The 16,866-nt window shown below is 35.3% G+C and overlaps 3 protein-coding genes, 1 non-coding gene and 1 pseudogene across 9 annotated transcripts; 3 read left to right on the top strand and 2 right to left on the bottom strand.

The window, feature by feature from the left end:
• Window positions 1-71: 71 nt before the first annotated feature.
• LOC142542396 (dual specificity protein phosphatase PHS1-like) lies at window positions 72-6,454 on the bottom strand. Of its 2 annotated transcripts, XM_075649015.1 has the most exons (11): window positions 6,335-6,454; window positions 6,072-6,149; window positions 5,844-5,986; window positions 4,517-4,721; window positions 3,767-3,943; window positions 3,520-3,680; window positions 2,033-3,113; window positions 1,639-1,785; window positions 1,316-1,543; window positions 1,052-1,209; window positions 72-482 (listed from the first exon to the last, which is right to left on the bottom strand). In XM_075649015.1, the coding sequence occupies exons 1-11, from the start codon at window positions 6,359-6,361 to the stop codon at window positions 122-124; spliced, it is 2,766 nt and encodes a 921-aa protein (XP_075505130.1). In that variant the 5' UTR covers window positions 6,362-6,454; the 3' UTR covers window positions 72-121. The 2 variants fall into 2 exon arrangements, with proteins under 2 accessions (XP_075505130.1, XP_075505131.1); XM_075649016.1 differs by lacking the exons at window positions 4,517-4,721; window positions 5,844-5,986; window positions 6,072-6,149; window positions 6,335-6,454 and adding an exon at window positions 4,498-4,513 and having other exon boundaries at window positions 3,767-3,948.
• A 1,167-nt stretch (window positions 6,455-7,621) lies between these two features.
• Window positions 7,622-7,693, top strand: TRNAD-GUC (transfer RNA aspartic acid (anticodon GUC)). The gene has a single exon. It is a non-coding gene; the product is annotated as a tRNA-Asp (tRNA).
• Window positions 7,694-8,072: 379 nt separating this feature from the next.
• On the bottom strand, window positions 8,073-9,398 carry LOC142542397 (uncharacterized). The gene is made up of 4 exons (XM_075649017.1): window positions 9,229-9,398; window positions 9,045-9,143; window positions 8,603-8,725; window positions 8,073-8,428 (listed from the first exon to the last, which is right to left on the bottom strand). Exons 1-4 carry the CDS (start codon window positions 9,301-9,303, stop codon window positions 8,297-8,299), a joined length of 429 nt encoding a protein of 142 aa, XP_075505132.1. The 5' UTR covers window positions 9,304-9,398; the 3' UTR covers window positions 8,073-8,296.
• A 1,299-nt stretch (window positions 9,399-10,697) lies between these two features.
• Window positions 10,698-13,080, top strand: LOC142541328 (glutamine synthetase cytosolic isozyme 1-like; annotated as a pseudogene).
• Window positions 13,081-13,389: 309 nt separating this feature from the next.
• LOC142542394 (uncharacterized) lies at window positions 13,390-15,970 on the top strand. Of its 5 annotated transcripts, none has more exons than XM_075649011.1 (8): window positions 13,390-13,594; window positions 13,699-13,867; window positions 14,078-14,390; window positions 14,982-15,052; window positions 15,146-15,223; window positions 15,300-15,386; window positions 15,605-15,661; window positions 15,750-15,970. In XM_075649011.1, the coding sequence occupies exons 1-8, from the start codon at window positions 13,529-13,531 to the stop codon at window positions 15,824-15,826; spliced, it is 918 nt and encodes a 305-aa protein (XP_075505126.1). In that variant the 5' UTR covers window positions 13,390-13,528; the 3' UTR covers window positions 15,827-15,970. The 5 variants fall into 5 exon arrangements, with proteins under 5 accessions (XP_075505126.1, XP_075505128.1, XP_075505127.1 ...); XM_075649013.1 differs by having other exon boundaries at window positions 13,391-13,594; window positions 14,057-14,390; window positions 15,625-15,661; XM_075649012.1 differs by having other exon boundaries at window positions 13,391-13,594; window positions 14,057-14,390; window positions 15,622-15,661.
• Window positions 15,971-16,866: the final 896 nt, after the last annotated feature.

The following is a 16,866-nucleotide window of genomic DNA, read 5'->3' as shown; positions in this document are numbered from 1 at the left end:
TGGAGAAATTAAAGCTTAACAATAGATTCCGCCAAATTGACCTATGTAAAACTCAATTCAAACACACACTCGATAAAAACTAGTATAGAGCACTTCACGAGCCAAGAAAAGCTCAGGCCATCTATTCATCGATCATGGAATGAGATTGTCTCTGAGTCGGGCTGACACTTCCTCCTCGACTTATTTTGAGTGCATCCAAAGCCTTCCGTATCTCCATAGTCATAGCACTGTCCACACTGCCGGATGATAGTTTCTTGTGAGCTTTCTGTAAATGAAGCTTCAAAGAATTGCTGCTTAAGCCAGCAATCTTTCCACAGATGGGGCAAACCTTCATTGTTGGTCTGCGTTGTTGCCATTCCATAGAAACTCTGCCGTGCAACTTTCGATCCAGGTTTAAAAGAATCCTCGCAAAGCCATCATTAGGTTGGGCTCTACGATGAACTCTTTTCAGTGCATTCCATGCTTCCAATAGAGAAAAGTTTCTGCATTGGGAAAAAAACCTTGATGGGCTAAATCTTTTTCTAAAGTGACAACTGAATGTTTCACGTATCTTCCCACGCAATACTCAATATCTGCAGAAATGTTAACAAATGCCATAAAGTTGCATTTTATCAAACATGTATTCCCCTCGAAAAAGAATTGCCAATTGGCAATTTCTTTGGTTGGTAAGACAAGAACTTATTTTTATTCTTAGGATGATTTTGTTCTTTGTTCATCAACTCACTTTTTGTCTGCATGTCAATTTGTCATATTTTGCGACTCATTATGTGTTCAACGGACACTATTAATGCAAGTCCGACCAGCACAGGCCGAATACGAGGGGCTCATTAGGGTCGTGAGAGGGGAAAAAGAATAAAAGTGGGATGTGCTTATTGGTAGGGTATCCAGAATGTTGTTAGTTCAGATCTTCATTGTCAATTGTTTAACTTAATTCCCTTGCAAGGGTTTTTTCCATATTCTATTTTTCTCATACCATAACATATATAATCAATTCCTGTTCCACGTGAATATCATATAGAATTGAAACGTCAAGAAATCATCCATCACTTACTTCCGGAGCATTAAATAAGCCAGAACTAGAGTCGCACTTCTACTCTTTCCTTCAAAGCAGTGAACCAGAACTTTCCCACGAATTTGTTCAACACTGTCAATGAAATCATGAGCTTCTTGAAAGATATTACTGATATTTGCGTCTTCATTATCATATATCTGTTCAGGAGATGACGTTATAATTAATAGGTTTAAAAAAATTATGAAGCATGGGGTGAAGGAAGCTTTGAAGATGAAGAGAAACAAAAGGGTCTGCATCACATACATAAAAATTTTGGTATTCAAAAAACTCAGGAAACTGAGAATCTGACTGCCCAATTTCATTGGAGCACAGGCACAAAATGTGGGTAATCCCTAAATGCTGCAGAGTGTATACGGATCGAGCAGCGAGTGCACCGCCAATGAACAGACCAGCTGAGATTTCTGATGGTTTTTCAGTATTTGCTGCATCAGATATCAACCCTATTCTCTCGAGAATGTGTTCAAGCCTCACCTGAATAGGATTCAAATAAAAAGGAGCTTCTTATTTCCAAGATATCAAAAACTACCAAAATAGCGTCAAAATTGAGCGTCACAAGACGATTTTACCTTCAACTCATAAGCATCCACCACACCATGGCTATCACTACCTTCAAAAAATCCAGTGATGAAATTGTTTTCCTGGCAAAGTTTAACTGCATCGTTTTTAAGCATATCGTTCCATTTTTCCAATTCTTTATTTAATTCTGCATCCACCTGAAAAAGGAACAACCTGTATATCAAAATTCCTTCAAATATCTTACCACAGAATATTTCTCGGACAATGGATCGTTCCTAAAATTATATCCACTTTTACCTATTATTATAATTTTAAAATTTTTTGAAACATTTACCCAAATTTTGCTTAACTAGAAAAAGAATTCAAAACATTACACGACCAAAAAGCATGATAGGATGCCGTTTATTTCAGACCAACATACAACTCTTAAACTGTGTCACAAACCTTTGCAAATCGGTAAAAGTCGCGAATCTTTGACGTTAATCTCAAGCTACCTAATGGTTCACCACTTCCTTTACTAAATTTCCCATGTGAACTATCACGTGGTATCGGAGAATATTCAGAACTTTCTTTAAATCCAGAAGATGGTGGCCTGGGAGGTGTTCGCTGTGATTCTAAATCATTCAAATTCGAATTGTCATCAACAAGAATACTATCCGTGCCTGGGGAAGGACAATGGACCTCCATCTCTTTAGCAAGTGACGGGGATTCAGGAACCACCAAATCCTCTTTGTCAAGGTCTCCAGAAGATTTGTCAATGATATTGAGAAAAGCACGTAACAAACTATCTAGTTTCTGGTTAAGTGTGAGAAGAAACATGTGAAATCCCTGCAAGTCTCTGAGTGCTGCTCGAAACCCATTTCTGAATTCAACCACAACTGAATTTATTTCATTTCTGCGTAAATCAGTCTCGGTATCGGTATCAAGTGGTAAAGATTCTAGTTTTCCTCCAGTTATTTCACGCAACAAGTCTGACGCATACTCGGGGCAGTTTATGAGTAGCTCGACGAGCTTCGGGTAATTTGCTTGGTCACTTGCAAGTTTCCCTGCTGGCGGCCTCCGAGGAACTCCAGAGTCGATTGCCACAATATGCAAATCAGAACCAGATGACTCATTCAAAGCGAGACTCGCTACACTCATAGTACCAGATTTTGGAGATTCGGTTATGTCGGAAATATCAGAAGACTGTGATACCAATCCTGGATGAGGAGGGCTAAATCTACAGTCAACAGAAGTTGCTCTTCTTTCTTTTTGAAGTGCCCGAATCACTTTGGGTCTATATTTCTTGATTGCAGAATTAAAAGCTACCTCCAGAGCATCGTTGTTTACTCTAACTACTTTTTCAGACAAGAGTAAATTGGCAAAGTTCCCACGCCACCTGAGATGGCGACAAGGTAGACGATCCTCATTTCTTATAACAAGGTCCAACATCAAAATTCTTCCCAGGGCTGCGGAAGTCTTTTCTGCAGCTTCAAGTGACTCAAATGCATTTGAACATTCCAACAGAGGAGATCCATGCACATAACTACAAATGTCAAGTTTACGTAAAACATTAAGCATGCATGCTTTTGATAATAAGCCTGCAGAATCTTGCCATATCCTGGATTAATTACAAGTGCATAGCTAACTATTAACTTGAAAGTTTGTTTCTAATTTTTAAATGGGCCTTAGGCCCTATCTTACGGGGTGTTGAAATTTTTGACAATGATAATCACACATGCGAGAAATTCGAGAGACTTACAGAAGTAGGTACATAAAAAACGAGTCGACTCAATTAGGCTGTGAAGATCCAATCACAATTGAATATAAATTCAGTAATTTGTTACCTTGCTGTCTATTACGCTCGTTATTTAATGCTAATGTAATGAGCATTTGTGCAAGAAAATTTTCTTAGACGCACTATAGCATCTGGCAAGAGATTCTATACGCACTTCATAAGTAAAAGGCCGCGACTAAGCTCCAGAGCTTCCAGGAGTTCTGAACACGTCATCTCACCAATCTCATCCCTTTCTCTCATAGCTGCATCTTTTGCTTTTTCTGCAGCCTCCTTAATTTGCAGCCATTCAGAACTTGAATTGTGAATGACTCTAGCCTGAATGTTGGTGTACAAAATTTAGCATATTCAAGTTTTTGTTTCACGTATCTAAACAAATCATTGCTAAAGAGTGAAGGAACAACTTGTGGAGTTTGAACACCGAGCCACTTCGCAAATTCATACCCAAGTCGTTCAGACTGGGTGGCCATCCTTGATGAGGAGAACTTTATAACAGCTGCAGCTTCCGTGGAAGAAGGTTCGTTGTTTTCTGGTTGGTTGAATAGAGCGAAAAACACCACGCCACCAGAATTAACAGTGACCTGCACTGGCATAAAAATAACAAAGCAATGATTAAGAACGACAACAGTACATACATTGAAATGTAAAAAAAAATCATTAGACGAGCTCTCGTGCTCTATGTAGAACTTAACAGCTACTCCGGAAAGTATAATTTGCAGTTGGTTAATGGCTTGTCATATATTTTATTAGCATACATATAGAGGGAGAGGGAGGAGTAAAAAAATTCACACAAAGAAAATCTAAATCTCAAAATCCTGGAACGAAAAGGGGATAATACAAACACAAAATATCATGCTTGGAGAAAATGAGAAAGTTTTATGGCATCTACCATTTGCCAAATCATTGAGGATAAAAGGTTACACATCGTACAATTAGTATTACACACGAGCATATTTACTTCGTGTGGAATAACAGTATCTTTGCCCAAATAGGTATACACATACACGCATTGGTCAACAATATTAGCGGCCGCATTAAGATATCCTTTTGAACCAATTTGATTAGCCACAACAATTACAACACTATAGTCATGCAAAGATCAGGAAACTGGGGAGAAAAAAAGTGATTCACCAACTACAACTTCTCTAGTAAACCTCTAATGCTTTATTCATCTCATCTTCGGATTGCTCAGTGCTGCTGCTATGCTCTGTGTGGTGAAGAGAAGAAAGGGTGCTCCAGGAGAAGGAAGTTGATTTGATGTCCATAATGCCAGATTTACCAAGTCTTTCCCACAAACTGATTTCTGGAGCTCGTTCAGAAGTTGAGGCAGTTTTTGAATCAAGATTATTTTCTTCTTGACTAAAACACAAACATAAATATAAGCCAAGGGAAAGCAAATGTTTCTCATATAAATAAAAAGGATATAAAAACACAAATAGACCTATATTGAACAGTGTTAATCATCAACCTCTCATAGAAATATTGGAACATGCAAGTGATACTTTAATGGATGTCAACAAGTTCAAATTTTTTGCCTATGACACCTCTCCTGAGCTTACAAATAAAACGCTTGCTCCTCTTAAGACCAGAAGGAGTATTGTTTCACTTGAATGTTGATGTAGCTGAGATATAGCTTAATTTCACACTGATAAAATGCAGCTTTCTTTTACAACTCCTGCATCACCTATTTGGCTAAGCGCAAAACAAATATATGTTCAGTTTACATAAGGCAATTTACAAACAAAATTCTTGATCAGCGGTGTGGGTCAGATCTCAGTAAATCTTCTCTTCTTAGGAAGGAGAGTTCTTCACGAAAAGAGTTTATACAAATTAATAACCACAACAGGTATCTTAAAGAAACTTCCCTTCATATCCTGATGGGGGAAATTCTTCCAATAAAAATTTAGGATAACAGATAGGGAAAAAAAAGTAAAGTGGATATTCAAATAATTAAAAATAATTGTAAATAGTGACATTCATAAAGCCAAGTGACATGATAACAAAGAAATAGCTAGTTATATTATATCCCTAGGTAGGCATGGCTTCTCAGCTAAGTAGATTTATAAACATATTCCATGATTCTCCAAGGGAAGCCATCCAATCCAAAGAAATTTATTGGGCTCAATCAATCGACTTTTGTGTTACTTTACAGTTTATCACATACTAATTTAATGGTACTCTCATTTAAAAATGTCCAACTTCTTTTAAACAAAATATGAGCGTTTACATAACTTGGTTCATGTCAAACTCGAAATGGATATGAATTACCCCATGCATATATTTCCTAAAAAAGCTTTAATTAGAATTTGAATCAGGAATCTAAAACGGGACTGCTTTCACTCAATTAAGCAACCATCTTAACCTTATAGCAGACAGTTGCTCACTCAGTGGTCTTAATAACTGACCATGCAATCGATGTATCATCAATGCAACAGCATTTAAAAGACAGTACCCAAACATCACGTACCGGCAAAAAAGTACCTCATGTGTATGCTCTCCTGACGTTGAAGTCGATGGGGAAACCCCGATGCCGGATACTTGCTGCTCCGTTTACGGACCAACTCCAACCATTGTGCAAATCGATAAGCGGGTCCGGCAGTTATATCCCCCAACATATACAACACCTGCATTTCCCCAACATCCTCAGTCATCCAATCTCAAAGGCTCCGGTTTTGTCAAAAATTAATAAAAGCAAAGTTGAAATCAAACCCTTGAAGTGACAGTAAGCGGCAACGGGGCCTCCTGCACGTCGTTCACCAAATCTAACTCCTTCTCATCCTCCTCTTTCTGCATATACGTAAAAATATTGCGTGTTAAGAGACTGAAATCAGAAAAAAATGTCAGCTAAAATTCCAGATCTAAACCATTCTAAGCATGGTTAACTTTTATGCGTTAAAATATATATTTTTCCTCGCCATGTGCTTCAGGGAGTAATGAATGATTGGATGAGAAAAGGAAGCTAGAAAATGTACTTGGAATGTGTCTGAATCCGTAGCCATTTTTGTGTGTTGCTGTCGTGGGAGTTGAAACTGGAAAACGGAAACCAACAAGTGCTAGTTGGAGGGGTAGATCGATCTAGAAGATGAAATCGTTTTGACGAATCATTTTTTTATTAATATAATAATAATTATAATAAAAAATTATTTTTTAAAAAAAATAAAATTTAGGGGCATTGGTTCATTGTTTAAAGGGGCTGGGCTTTGTAACCCGGCCCATATATTTATTATAGAATTTTATATATATTTATTGATAAATATTATTTATATGAAAAATATAATATAATGACAAACAATAAGATTATTAAATAATAAAATAGATATATTCGGTTTCGGTTCTTTTTGTCAAAAAGCTATACTGAGTAAACCAAATTATTAGTAAACTTCGATTTCTTTATATTAAATATTTATTATTATGTCGAAATAATCGAGTTTTATTTGGTTCGAATTATTTGGCTTTTATAAAAAAAATTGGAAGCGTTTGGTTTAGTAAAAGAAATAGGTTTATTTTCAGGAAACATTGAAACTTTAGAAATTTTTTTTCAAATATCGAATTTTATTAAGAAACAAAATTTTCTTGAATTAATAGATATTTTATAAAAATAATCGAAATCAAATGGAATAAACTGATTTTAAACTATATGATGGCGCCAGATATAGCGACAATAGAGCAGCAATGGACTTCTCTTCTATTATTAGGATTAACGGTCAAGGCACACACGCTACGTGTGTTAAATAATTATAAGAATATCAAAATAACATTTTTTTTTAGTCAAATTCTAGCACCAAAGAAAGAAATTTGACATTTTAAATACTATATCTTTGTTGCAGCGCCTGAAAACTACACCACATGCAGGAATGATTTGAGAAGAATTATTATTTCCATCAGCATACTCAATCAAATAACCTATAAATTGTCCCAATAAAACATGAAAAATTATAATATCAATAAATTATAAGAAAATATGTTTGGATAAATAATAGTTCGACTTTACACACAAATTGTCATCATAATGAGATATCATCTATAAAAGTTAATTAATCGAGATCGGCGAATTGGTCCAATTATCTAACTTTCTATTCTCATTATAATATAGAAAATAAAAAATTAATGCTTGAATGATGAGAGTAATGTTAATGCGGATTTTGAGGTTTTATCTGAGCTTTTTAATTCTGCGGAAACGACGCGAAGCGAATGTAAAGCGTAGAAGTGCAGTTTTTTTATGTTTATATTTATTGATTTTTTTTCAAGAAACAACAAATGTCGTTGTAGTATAGTGGTGAGTATTCCCGCCTGTCACGCGGGTGACCCGGGTTCGATCCCCGGCGACGGCGTTAACTAGCATTTTTGATGAAAATTGTTGCAAACATTATGTGTTTTAGACCAACCCCACTGCCAAAATCTGTGTTAAATGATCAATAAAGAGACTTATGATTTACTATTACTATCAAATATATACGCTCGTATTTTTTTTAAAAAAAATGAATTATAATAATTATTTTAATTACTTTATCAAATACAATCTATATTTTTTTCACAAATTTTTTTCCCAAAAATAGTTATCGACAATTAAAAAATTAGATAAAAATGTGTATATTAATGATGATTACTTATAGATGAATTAAATTTTTTTTAATAATCGTTTTCCTAGTAAAAAATTATTATTATCGAATCGATCAAAATCATGATTGATAGTCTAATTAGACAAACACCTCCATCAAAATGATTTATTTTTCAGACAACAATAAAATAAACTCTTGTCACGAAGCTTCAAATACGTGAAGAGATTTCAAAACAGTACGCGATAACTTAATGTTAATTTTTCAACCCAAAAAAAAAAAAGGAAAAAAAAGAAGTCATTAACCTAATCTCAAATAATCCATGAATAACATCCGCATAATTTGAGGAACAATGGATGGTAGGGTGAATGGGGGGGTCTAAGTAGCAACCTTCTGCTCAACAAGTTTCTCGATCAATTCAGCGGCTTCTTTTATGGTTGCTATATTGCCTGAATTATCTTCCGGCACAGTGATATCAAACTCCTCCTCCAACTTCATCACTATTTCAACCTACATTGTTTCAAAATTTATACAAATTTGTAAAACATTAATTGAGTTAGGATCCAATTTGCAGCTTAATCACAGTACTCATAATTAGAAGCTATTATCATCCTTGAATAACATGAAAACATATTCTACATTCGGGAAAACGAAAAATACATATTAAGTGAGAGGCATACGTACAGTGTCGAGAGAATCAGCACCGAGATCTGAGAATTTGCTATCAGGGGTGACTGCAACATCAGCGGTTAAAGCCAGTTGCTCCTTCACTATGCCACATATTTTATCCACCGTCTCCGACTTCAACTGTTTCGTACAATCGAGTATATTAAATTTTTTTTCCCCAAAACAAGACGATGATGGGTATTTACAATAAATTATAGACAAAACATTTTATTCAATCTGAAGTACCATAAATGATTGAAATAATTTATTGCAGATTTTTTTTAAAAATGATAAATCGAAGGTTTTGTATACTTCTTATTGTATTTTGTTAATATTTGGTTTTCATGAGTTTGTTTCAGCAATGTGTAACTGGAAAAAAAAAATCTCATTTTGGTAAATTGTGTATGAAATTTGTATTAGTATGCCCCTAGTTAATTGGTACGTGATATGCATGTCTCACAGCACAAATCTGGAATCTTGGAACTCTGATATTGCGAGGCAAACCGGCGCCGGTTGTTGCCCAACCAAAGGATACCATCCTAGTATTCTGGATAGTTATCTGCAATGTTCATTAGATGAATAAACGGTGTGATAAATACAGAAACAAGGGCATAAAATGTGTTAATTAATCGAAAATGAATTACCTGTCTGGAATTACTCTTCAGAGGGATTTGCATTGATGTCCCAAATATACTACAAGCAGCTGAAACAGAAGCCATTTAACAACTGTTACTTGTGATTTTACTTCCCAAGACAAAATCTAGATAAGAGAGATTTCTTCAAAGTTTCAAGTATTTCAACTAACGTTGTGTCTCGCCGTGAAGATAAGAGGGGAGAATGCGAATGGTTAATTGCATTCTGCCACCCAAACTACCTTAAAATTCTCATGTCAAACTCTTCATTTTTGTGGATTGGATAATTTTGCCCCTGCTATTTTCGAATAATTGAACTGTTTTTGAGTCGGCACTTCTAGTCATATTTAATTCTATTTCAAGAAAATATAATTAGATTTGATTGAAGTGAATTTTAAATGTACAAATAGAAAAAAATATAATAAATTATTAGAAGAACAAAAATAGTATAAGGGGTGGCGATGAATTAACAAAGTGTTCTTGGACGCATTTGCTAACCTACAAAACAAACTTTTACACAAAAGGAGGCAAGACGAGTGGTGAGTATTCACTCTATCAACTCCAGATCCTATCCGACTCTACTTGTTTTCCAGCACACTAATTTGGAAATTGAAAAAATTAGTGTGAGACGGTCTCACGGGTCGTATTTTATGAGATAAATATCTTATTTTACTTATCCGTGAAAAAATATTACTTTTTATACTAAGGCTGCGTTTGGTTTGGAGGATAAAATAAACTAATGATTATTAATTAAATGATAAAGAAAATGATTGTTGTAGTAATGTAATATATGGTGTTATGTTTGGTATGATTTTTAAGTGTATGATAATTTTGAATTTTTTGATGAAATGACAAAATTGCCCTTTTTTTTTTTTTTCTTCTTCCACTACGGCGGCGGTCCGGCGACGGCGGCGGCGGAGGTCCGGCGACGGGAAGTGGTGGTGAGTTTGGATATAGGAGAAGGGTAAAATTGGAAAAATAGTAAGGATTAAGAGTTGGATAAATAATCTTATGGGGTGAGGAGTTATTATTTTAACCCACCTAATATAACCTAATCATTCATAGGAGTTATTGACTTGGTTAAATAATAACGCGTACCAAACGAGGGATAAGGTGAGTTAAAAAAAATAAACCCACATTATCCACCAAACCAAACACTCCCTAAGAGTAATACTTTTTATTGTGAATATCGGTAGGATTAACACGTCTCACATATAAAGATTCGAGACACCGTCTCACAAGAGATAATCTTTGGAAATTTGATTTTATTGTGGTGCAGTAGATTATTTGGTTATTAAGCATAAAACACGAGATTTATGGGATTGATATGTTTAATATATGCTCAATTAAATGATGTTTAAGTATTAATGCAACAAGAGTAATAATTATGTAATATAATAAAGTATTACCATTTTGCACATTTGTTTTTTTTTTTTTTTTTTAAATTAGAATGACATGGGATATGACTTATATGATAAAAGATGAGACAGTCCGATAAAGAGTAAGATATGATTTTTTTTTTTTTGGCATGTGATTTGATTACAGGAAGTTATTAATAGTTAAATTTTTTTGACTTTTTTTTGTTTTGTCTTTTTTAAAATATAATATTAGATTTATCATGCTTATTGTCCGGAAACATACTTATGTGACAATTTATTTAATGTATATATTATCATGCATAAAAGAAATTTTTTTTATCGATGGAGAAAACCGTCTGCTTAATCTTTAATTGATGGAAAAAATATTTCCGACTAATTAATTAATTATTTTTAACACGCGCGATGAGCGTGCCCAGCACTGCTAGTTAAATATTAAGAATACTTATTTATGCTTAAGTTTCAACAAATCCAGCTTAGACTCGTATAATATGCCCACTTTAATCAATTTTTTGGACAATTGCTGCTCGATGCGTTTCAAACATCAAAGTCAAGGCATCAAACATAACGAGCGTAAGCCAGATTAATCAAAATTAAGATCTGATCCACATTGTGTTATGATCTATCATTTTTTTTAAAAAAAATTGGTTACATAGGAACAAGATTTTTCATGTTATGATCAAAATACAGGTACGGGATTGAGCAAGAGTTCACTTTGTTACAAAAAGATGTGAAGTGGCCGTATGGATGGCCTGTTGGAGGATTTCCAGGACCTCAGGTAATGGAACGATGTACTAATTGTGAGGGAATTTCAACTTCGAAATATGATTCTAGTTACTTAGAATGGATTTGTGTATGATTACTAACTTGTTCATGCTTACGTTCAGGGACCATACTACTGTGGAATTGGTGCTGATAAGGCGTTTGGCCGTGATATTGTTGATGCTCACTACAAAGCATGTTTATACTGCTGGAATCAACATCAGTGGCATCAATGGTGAAGTTATGCCCGGCCAGGTATATCATTATGGTTTCTTACTTTCTTATTAATCTGATCGTACTTTGCATTAGAATTGGTACATCAAACTGGACTTCTCTGTGCCTAAAATTTTCGTGACATGATTACTTACTGCTTGTCCTTGTGTTGCTCAGTGGGAATATCAAGTTGGGCCGTCTGTGGGAATTATCTTCAGGTGACCAGCTATGGGTGTTCCGTTACATTCTTGAGGTACTTAAGCTCGAGCCCTAAGTAAAATCATTTACTTTTTATGCCATTCATGACACTTTCTTTGTTTCATGACAGAGGATCACAGAGATAGCTGGAGTTGTGGTTTCCTTCGATCCAAAGCCCATACAGGTACTTTTTTTTCTTTCCGTTGTCGATTTTTTGGTTGCTTTTTGGGTATCATTTGCTCCAGGCCGAGCAAAAGTTTAAACTATTTTTACCTTTTCGTTTCCATTTTATCAGGGTGATTGGAATGGCGCCGGAGCTTACACAAATTACAGGTCCAATACTACAATTTTGAGGTTTATATCTTGTTAATTTTCCGTTGAAATCTAACACTAAACCATCGAAAGCTTCAGCACCAAGTCCATGAGAGAGGGTGGAGGTTATGAAGTCATCAAGAAAGCAATTGACGAGCTTGGCTTGAGGCACAAAGAACACATTGCTGCTTATGGTGAAGGCAATGAACGCCGTCTCACAGGGAAACATGAAACCGCTGACATAAACACCTTCTTATGGGTAAATTACCGAAACTTCCAATCTGTAGAATCCCACTTCGGTCAGGGTGAGAACTTTGAGGAATTTATAAATTCACTTCACCGGTAGATGCAGTTGTTTATTTTTTGCTATGCGAGAGGTGAGATGTAGTTATTGGTATAATCTGATCGGTAGAGCCTCGCTACGATCCCAGTGCCTAAAGTGTGGCACAAATGTCATTCCCCGTGTATGCGTTAGCAGAATTCAACACAATTGGTTCTACTGGTAAATAATTGGTAGCTATTGCGAAAATGATGCAACTCAAGTTGCTAGATAACTGATAGGAACCAGCCATTTTGTGCATTGGAGTTACAGCTTTGTCACTACTTTTACAGACGCCTATTAAATGTAATGTATATATATTTTGCAAGGTGTGATGGATTCAGTCACCGATGATTGTGTGGATTGGATTGTTTTTACAGGGTGTGGCGAACCGTGGAGCTTCGATTAGGGTCGGCAGGGACACTGAGAAGGCTGGGAAAGGCTATTTTGAGGACCCGAGGCCTGCTTCAATCATGGATCCGTATGTTGTCACTTCCATGATTGCTGAGACGACTATTCTGTGGAAGCCATGAAAAAGATCTGCAGCGAAGATGACTTCTCCTATGAATTAATTTTGTCTTGTTTTGTTGGATGGTTTTCTTAATTGGAATTTGGTGCAACTTCTCAAGGCAAACTTTCTAAATTTGATGTGTGCTGTATAAATAATTCTTTACCTTCAAGAATATGAAAATGTCATTCCCCGTGATATTGTTGAAACTTGTTTCAAAGCACAAAATTTGAAGGTTTAAAACCACGGGGACGACCGAATTTAAGATAACAAACATTTTGATAAGATGTATAGTTTGTTGTATTACGTCAACATTAAGGAAAAAATTAAAATGAAGAAAAAAAAAACCAATTACTGTACTGAAATTATGAATTGATCAACAACCATATAAAATATATAAAACATGTAACTTAAATACAAAAAATTTATTTCTCGTTTACATATACATACAATAATATTAGAAAAAAGAAAGAAATATTATTTAGCTTTTTTTAATTTCGAGAGGGAGTATTGTGGAATTAACGGAACGAGTTCTGACCATTTGCCCGTTGAAATTCAAACTCGAAGGCTCATAAGAGGCGATCCCGATTTCACAACGAAAGCCTCTTCATTTCACCCAACGCAATGGGAAGACTGCGAGCAAAATCTGATTACGAAGGAATCAGAAACGCCCGTATTTCTGAAAACCAGGTTTCAATTTCTTCATCGAACCATTCGGCGAGATTATATATCGTGGCTCCTTTCCATATTCTCCTTTGTGTAACTTTGCGTGCATTTATTGAAATCAATAACAGGCTCGATTGGCTTCTTTGGGCCTGCAAAAGACCATCTTGGAACTGCGTTCCCTTTCATCTTCGGCCAAATCTGAAAGAACCCTAGTCAGAAAATACTGTAAAGTTGATTACAGATCCACCCCTTTGCGCCGTTCCGCCCGATTGAGTGGAAAATCACCCACGTCTCAAGGTTGATTCATGAAAAGATACGAACTTTATATTATTTTTTTATGAAAACATGCCCCGTCGGCTGCATTGTTGGGTCCACCGCTGCATTAATAGACGTGGTTATAATATGTTTGCATTACTTTTGTTGTCAATCCTTGTTTGTACGTGAAATCGAGTTGAGTTTCATTTTATTTTTCTTGTTAGTGAACAGGGGAATTGGAGCTTTTGAAAGTTAGGGGTAGTACTGGAAACAGCAAGGAAAAAAATCCTGGAAATGGATTTCGGGGGAGGCCTAAAAGGGGAGGGAGCTTGCTCGCGATTTCACCGGAAGCTTTGGCTCGACGTTGTGAGAGAAAAGGCAGGGGGAGTATGTATAATCCTGGAAACAGCAAGGAAAAAAATCATGGAAATGGATTTCGGGGGAGGCCTAAAAGGGGAGGGAGCTTGCTCATGATTTCACCGGAAGCTTTGGCTCGACGTTGTGAGAGAAAAGGCAGGGGGAGTTTGTATAATCCTGTCTATGGCATTTGCTGCCATTTCTGCAGGTTCTCTACTATGACGCACATTCCCCATTTTATTGAGCATGGAAGAGAGGGTGGCACCCCCCTCTGACCAATATTTTTATAATCTCACAAATTTTATTAAAATTGTACATTTCACCACCAAATTGCATTAAATCCAACGAGACTAAACTCTTATCCGCTCAATACATGTTGGTGTCTGTATCTCCACCTCAATGTGTCACAGTTCATATTTACCTTTTCTTATACTTGTTCCCCTCATCTATATTCATTGTTGCTTCTTGTTTTGCTGTTCAAGGTAAGGTTTTTAATAAATGACAATTTTTTTACTCAATGAGGATCACATTTGGGGAGCTATTGGATTTTTGAAATTTATCCAGTGTCTTAGTTCCTCAGACAGCACTACGAATTTGATTTAAGGAGTACAAGTTTGGACTTTGGAGGTATTATCTTAGCTGATTCCAGTACATGGAATTTGCGCTTTGAGACAGCCTTTTGTGTGTGCTTACTTCAAAAAAATTTAGCTCTGAAATTACTTTGAGATTACCTTTTGCCCCCCAGTTTCTATTAATGAGTTGCGTTGGGTTGTCTATAACTTTTCTCGAGAATTTACAGGCAAAAGAAACTGTGTGGTGAAGAAGACTGCAAACATTGTGGTTATCTTGACATGGACGAACCATGTACAGGTCAGTTTACTTCTAAAAACATCTTATTTATCCTTCCATCCTCTGCATTGTATACGGGATCTTGATATGTATATCCCACAATCTTTCATACAGGCAAAACCGACTGCTCAAATTGTCATTCTAGTAATGGTATTCTTTGCCGAGCTTGTCTCAAGGTCAGGTATGGTGAAGGTAAGCTGAAAGCTGAGTTCTGGCATAACAAAAATTCATCGTGGGTACTAAATCATGCTTCATGTGCATCTGCTAGAAATGGAGGAAGTTAGGGCGAACAAAGAATGGATTTGCCCTCACTGCGTGGAAGACAAAGGAGTCAACCTTTTTGGATATGTAATAGGTAAGTTTTCTGTCTAGTACTATTTATCTAAAATCAACACTACTGGCTTCATGTTTTGAAATCTTGGAAGTCATCCATCCGTAGAACTGATCCGAGGCTCCCAGTGGACTTGATGTAATTTGTGGTGTAACAACATTTTCTAAATAAGATAATGGTGTTATGTATTTTAAGATTACGATCATTTATCACCTGACATTCTTGAGATGTGAGTGAAATAGTTCATTGCTGCCTGAAGCAGCGAAAGATGGTTCCAACCGGGATAGCGATATACAGAGGTTGGTTTGATATTTTTGTCGCTTACAGTGGCCGTCTGTTCTTGTTATGTATATTATTTCGATGATTGATGGATCCATACTTCTACAGCTCGAAAAATGGGATACAAATCAGTGGCGCATATGTTGATGGAGGAGCTTGCACGAGCTGATAAAAGTAGACGATGAAGCTCTTGGTTTCATGCTAATCTTTTTAGTATCAAGAACATCGAAAGAGGTTGATAATAGACAAAGTTACTCTTTTAAGTACTTTCAAAACTTGAAATCTGGAATGTTTCCATATGCCTGAAACAAAACACAAGGTATTTTCAATTTCAAGTGCCACCAAATCTCCTTGAATTTCATAATTCTAAAACACAGTACTATTTGACTTATATTTTAACCCAAAAAAGGCCCTTTTAAAAAAAAAAATCACCGACTCGCACACACACATATATATAAAACAATGTGTGCCTACTTTATAACAATTAGATATATCTAAAAGCATTCACGAAATAATCAATAGACATCCTTTATATTAGTGATTATTTGTTAGCTTTGCGTACTTATATAATTAAAATATTCATCTGAACATGATAATTTTTGTTATTTTCAAATTAATTTTTTTAATATTTTATCAGGAACGATAAACTATCTACAAAATTTAAAATTATAGATAAATATAGAATTTGATTTCAAAATATAAAAAAATGATGATATAATTGTAAGTTTAATATGACTTCGTCAAATTAATTAAAAATTAGTTAGCATATGAACATAAACTTCACGAAAATAGTAAGTAAGATTTTTTTATGATTATTCAAATAGAATTAATTTAAATTAAAATAGTTTATTTTATTTTTTAATTTAAGATTAAAAAAATACTAGATGCTGTTTGTTTGTAGTCTATTACATTTCGTATAAATCAAATGAAAACGACAATCGTTCTTGTGATTAATTTGTTTCAGTTGGACCTATAGAAAATGGTGGATGAAAATTATCTTGTTGAAGTCAACTATAAAAAGATGATCTTAATCCCCAGCTTTCATAGTGTGCACTTATTGCGAGAGTACTGATATTTCATTTTAAAGCACAAATAACATCTATCTTGGTAAAATATCTATTTATAATAAAAAGGTATTAGCTTTGGGATATTTGAAAGTAAAATTTCAAAGAGTAGGTTTCTTGTGAGACGGTCCACGAATCTTTATCTCTGAGACGGGTCAATC

Source organism: Primulina tabacum, chromosome 4 (genome assembly GCF_025594145.1).
Source record: "Primulina tabacum isolate GXHZ01 chromosome 4, ASM2559414v2, whole genome shotgun sequence".
Lineage (NCBI taxonomy): Eukaryota > Viridiplantae > Streptophyta > Magnoliopsida > Lamiales > Gesneriaceae > Primulina > Primulina tabacum.
This window is presented reverse-complemented; position numbering and strand designations above follow the sequence as displayed.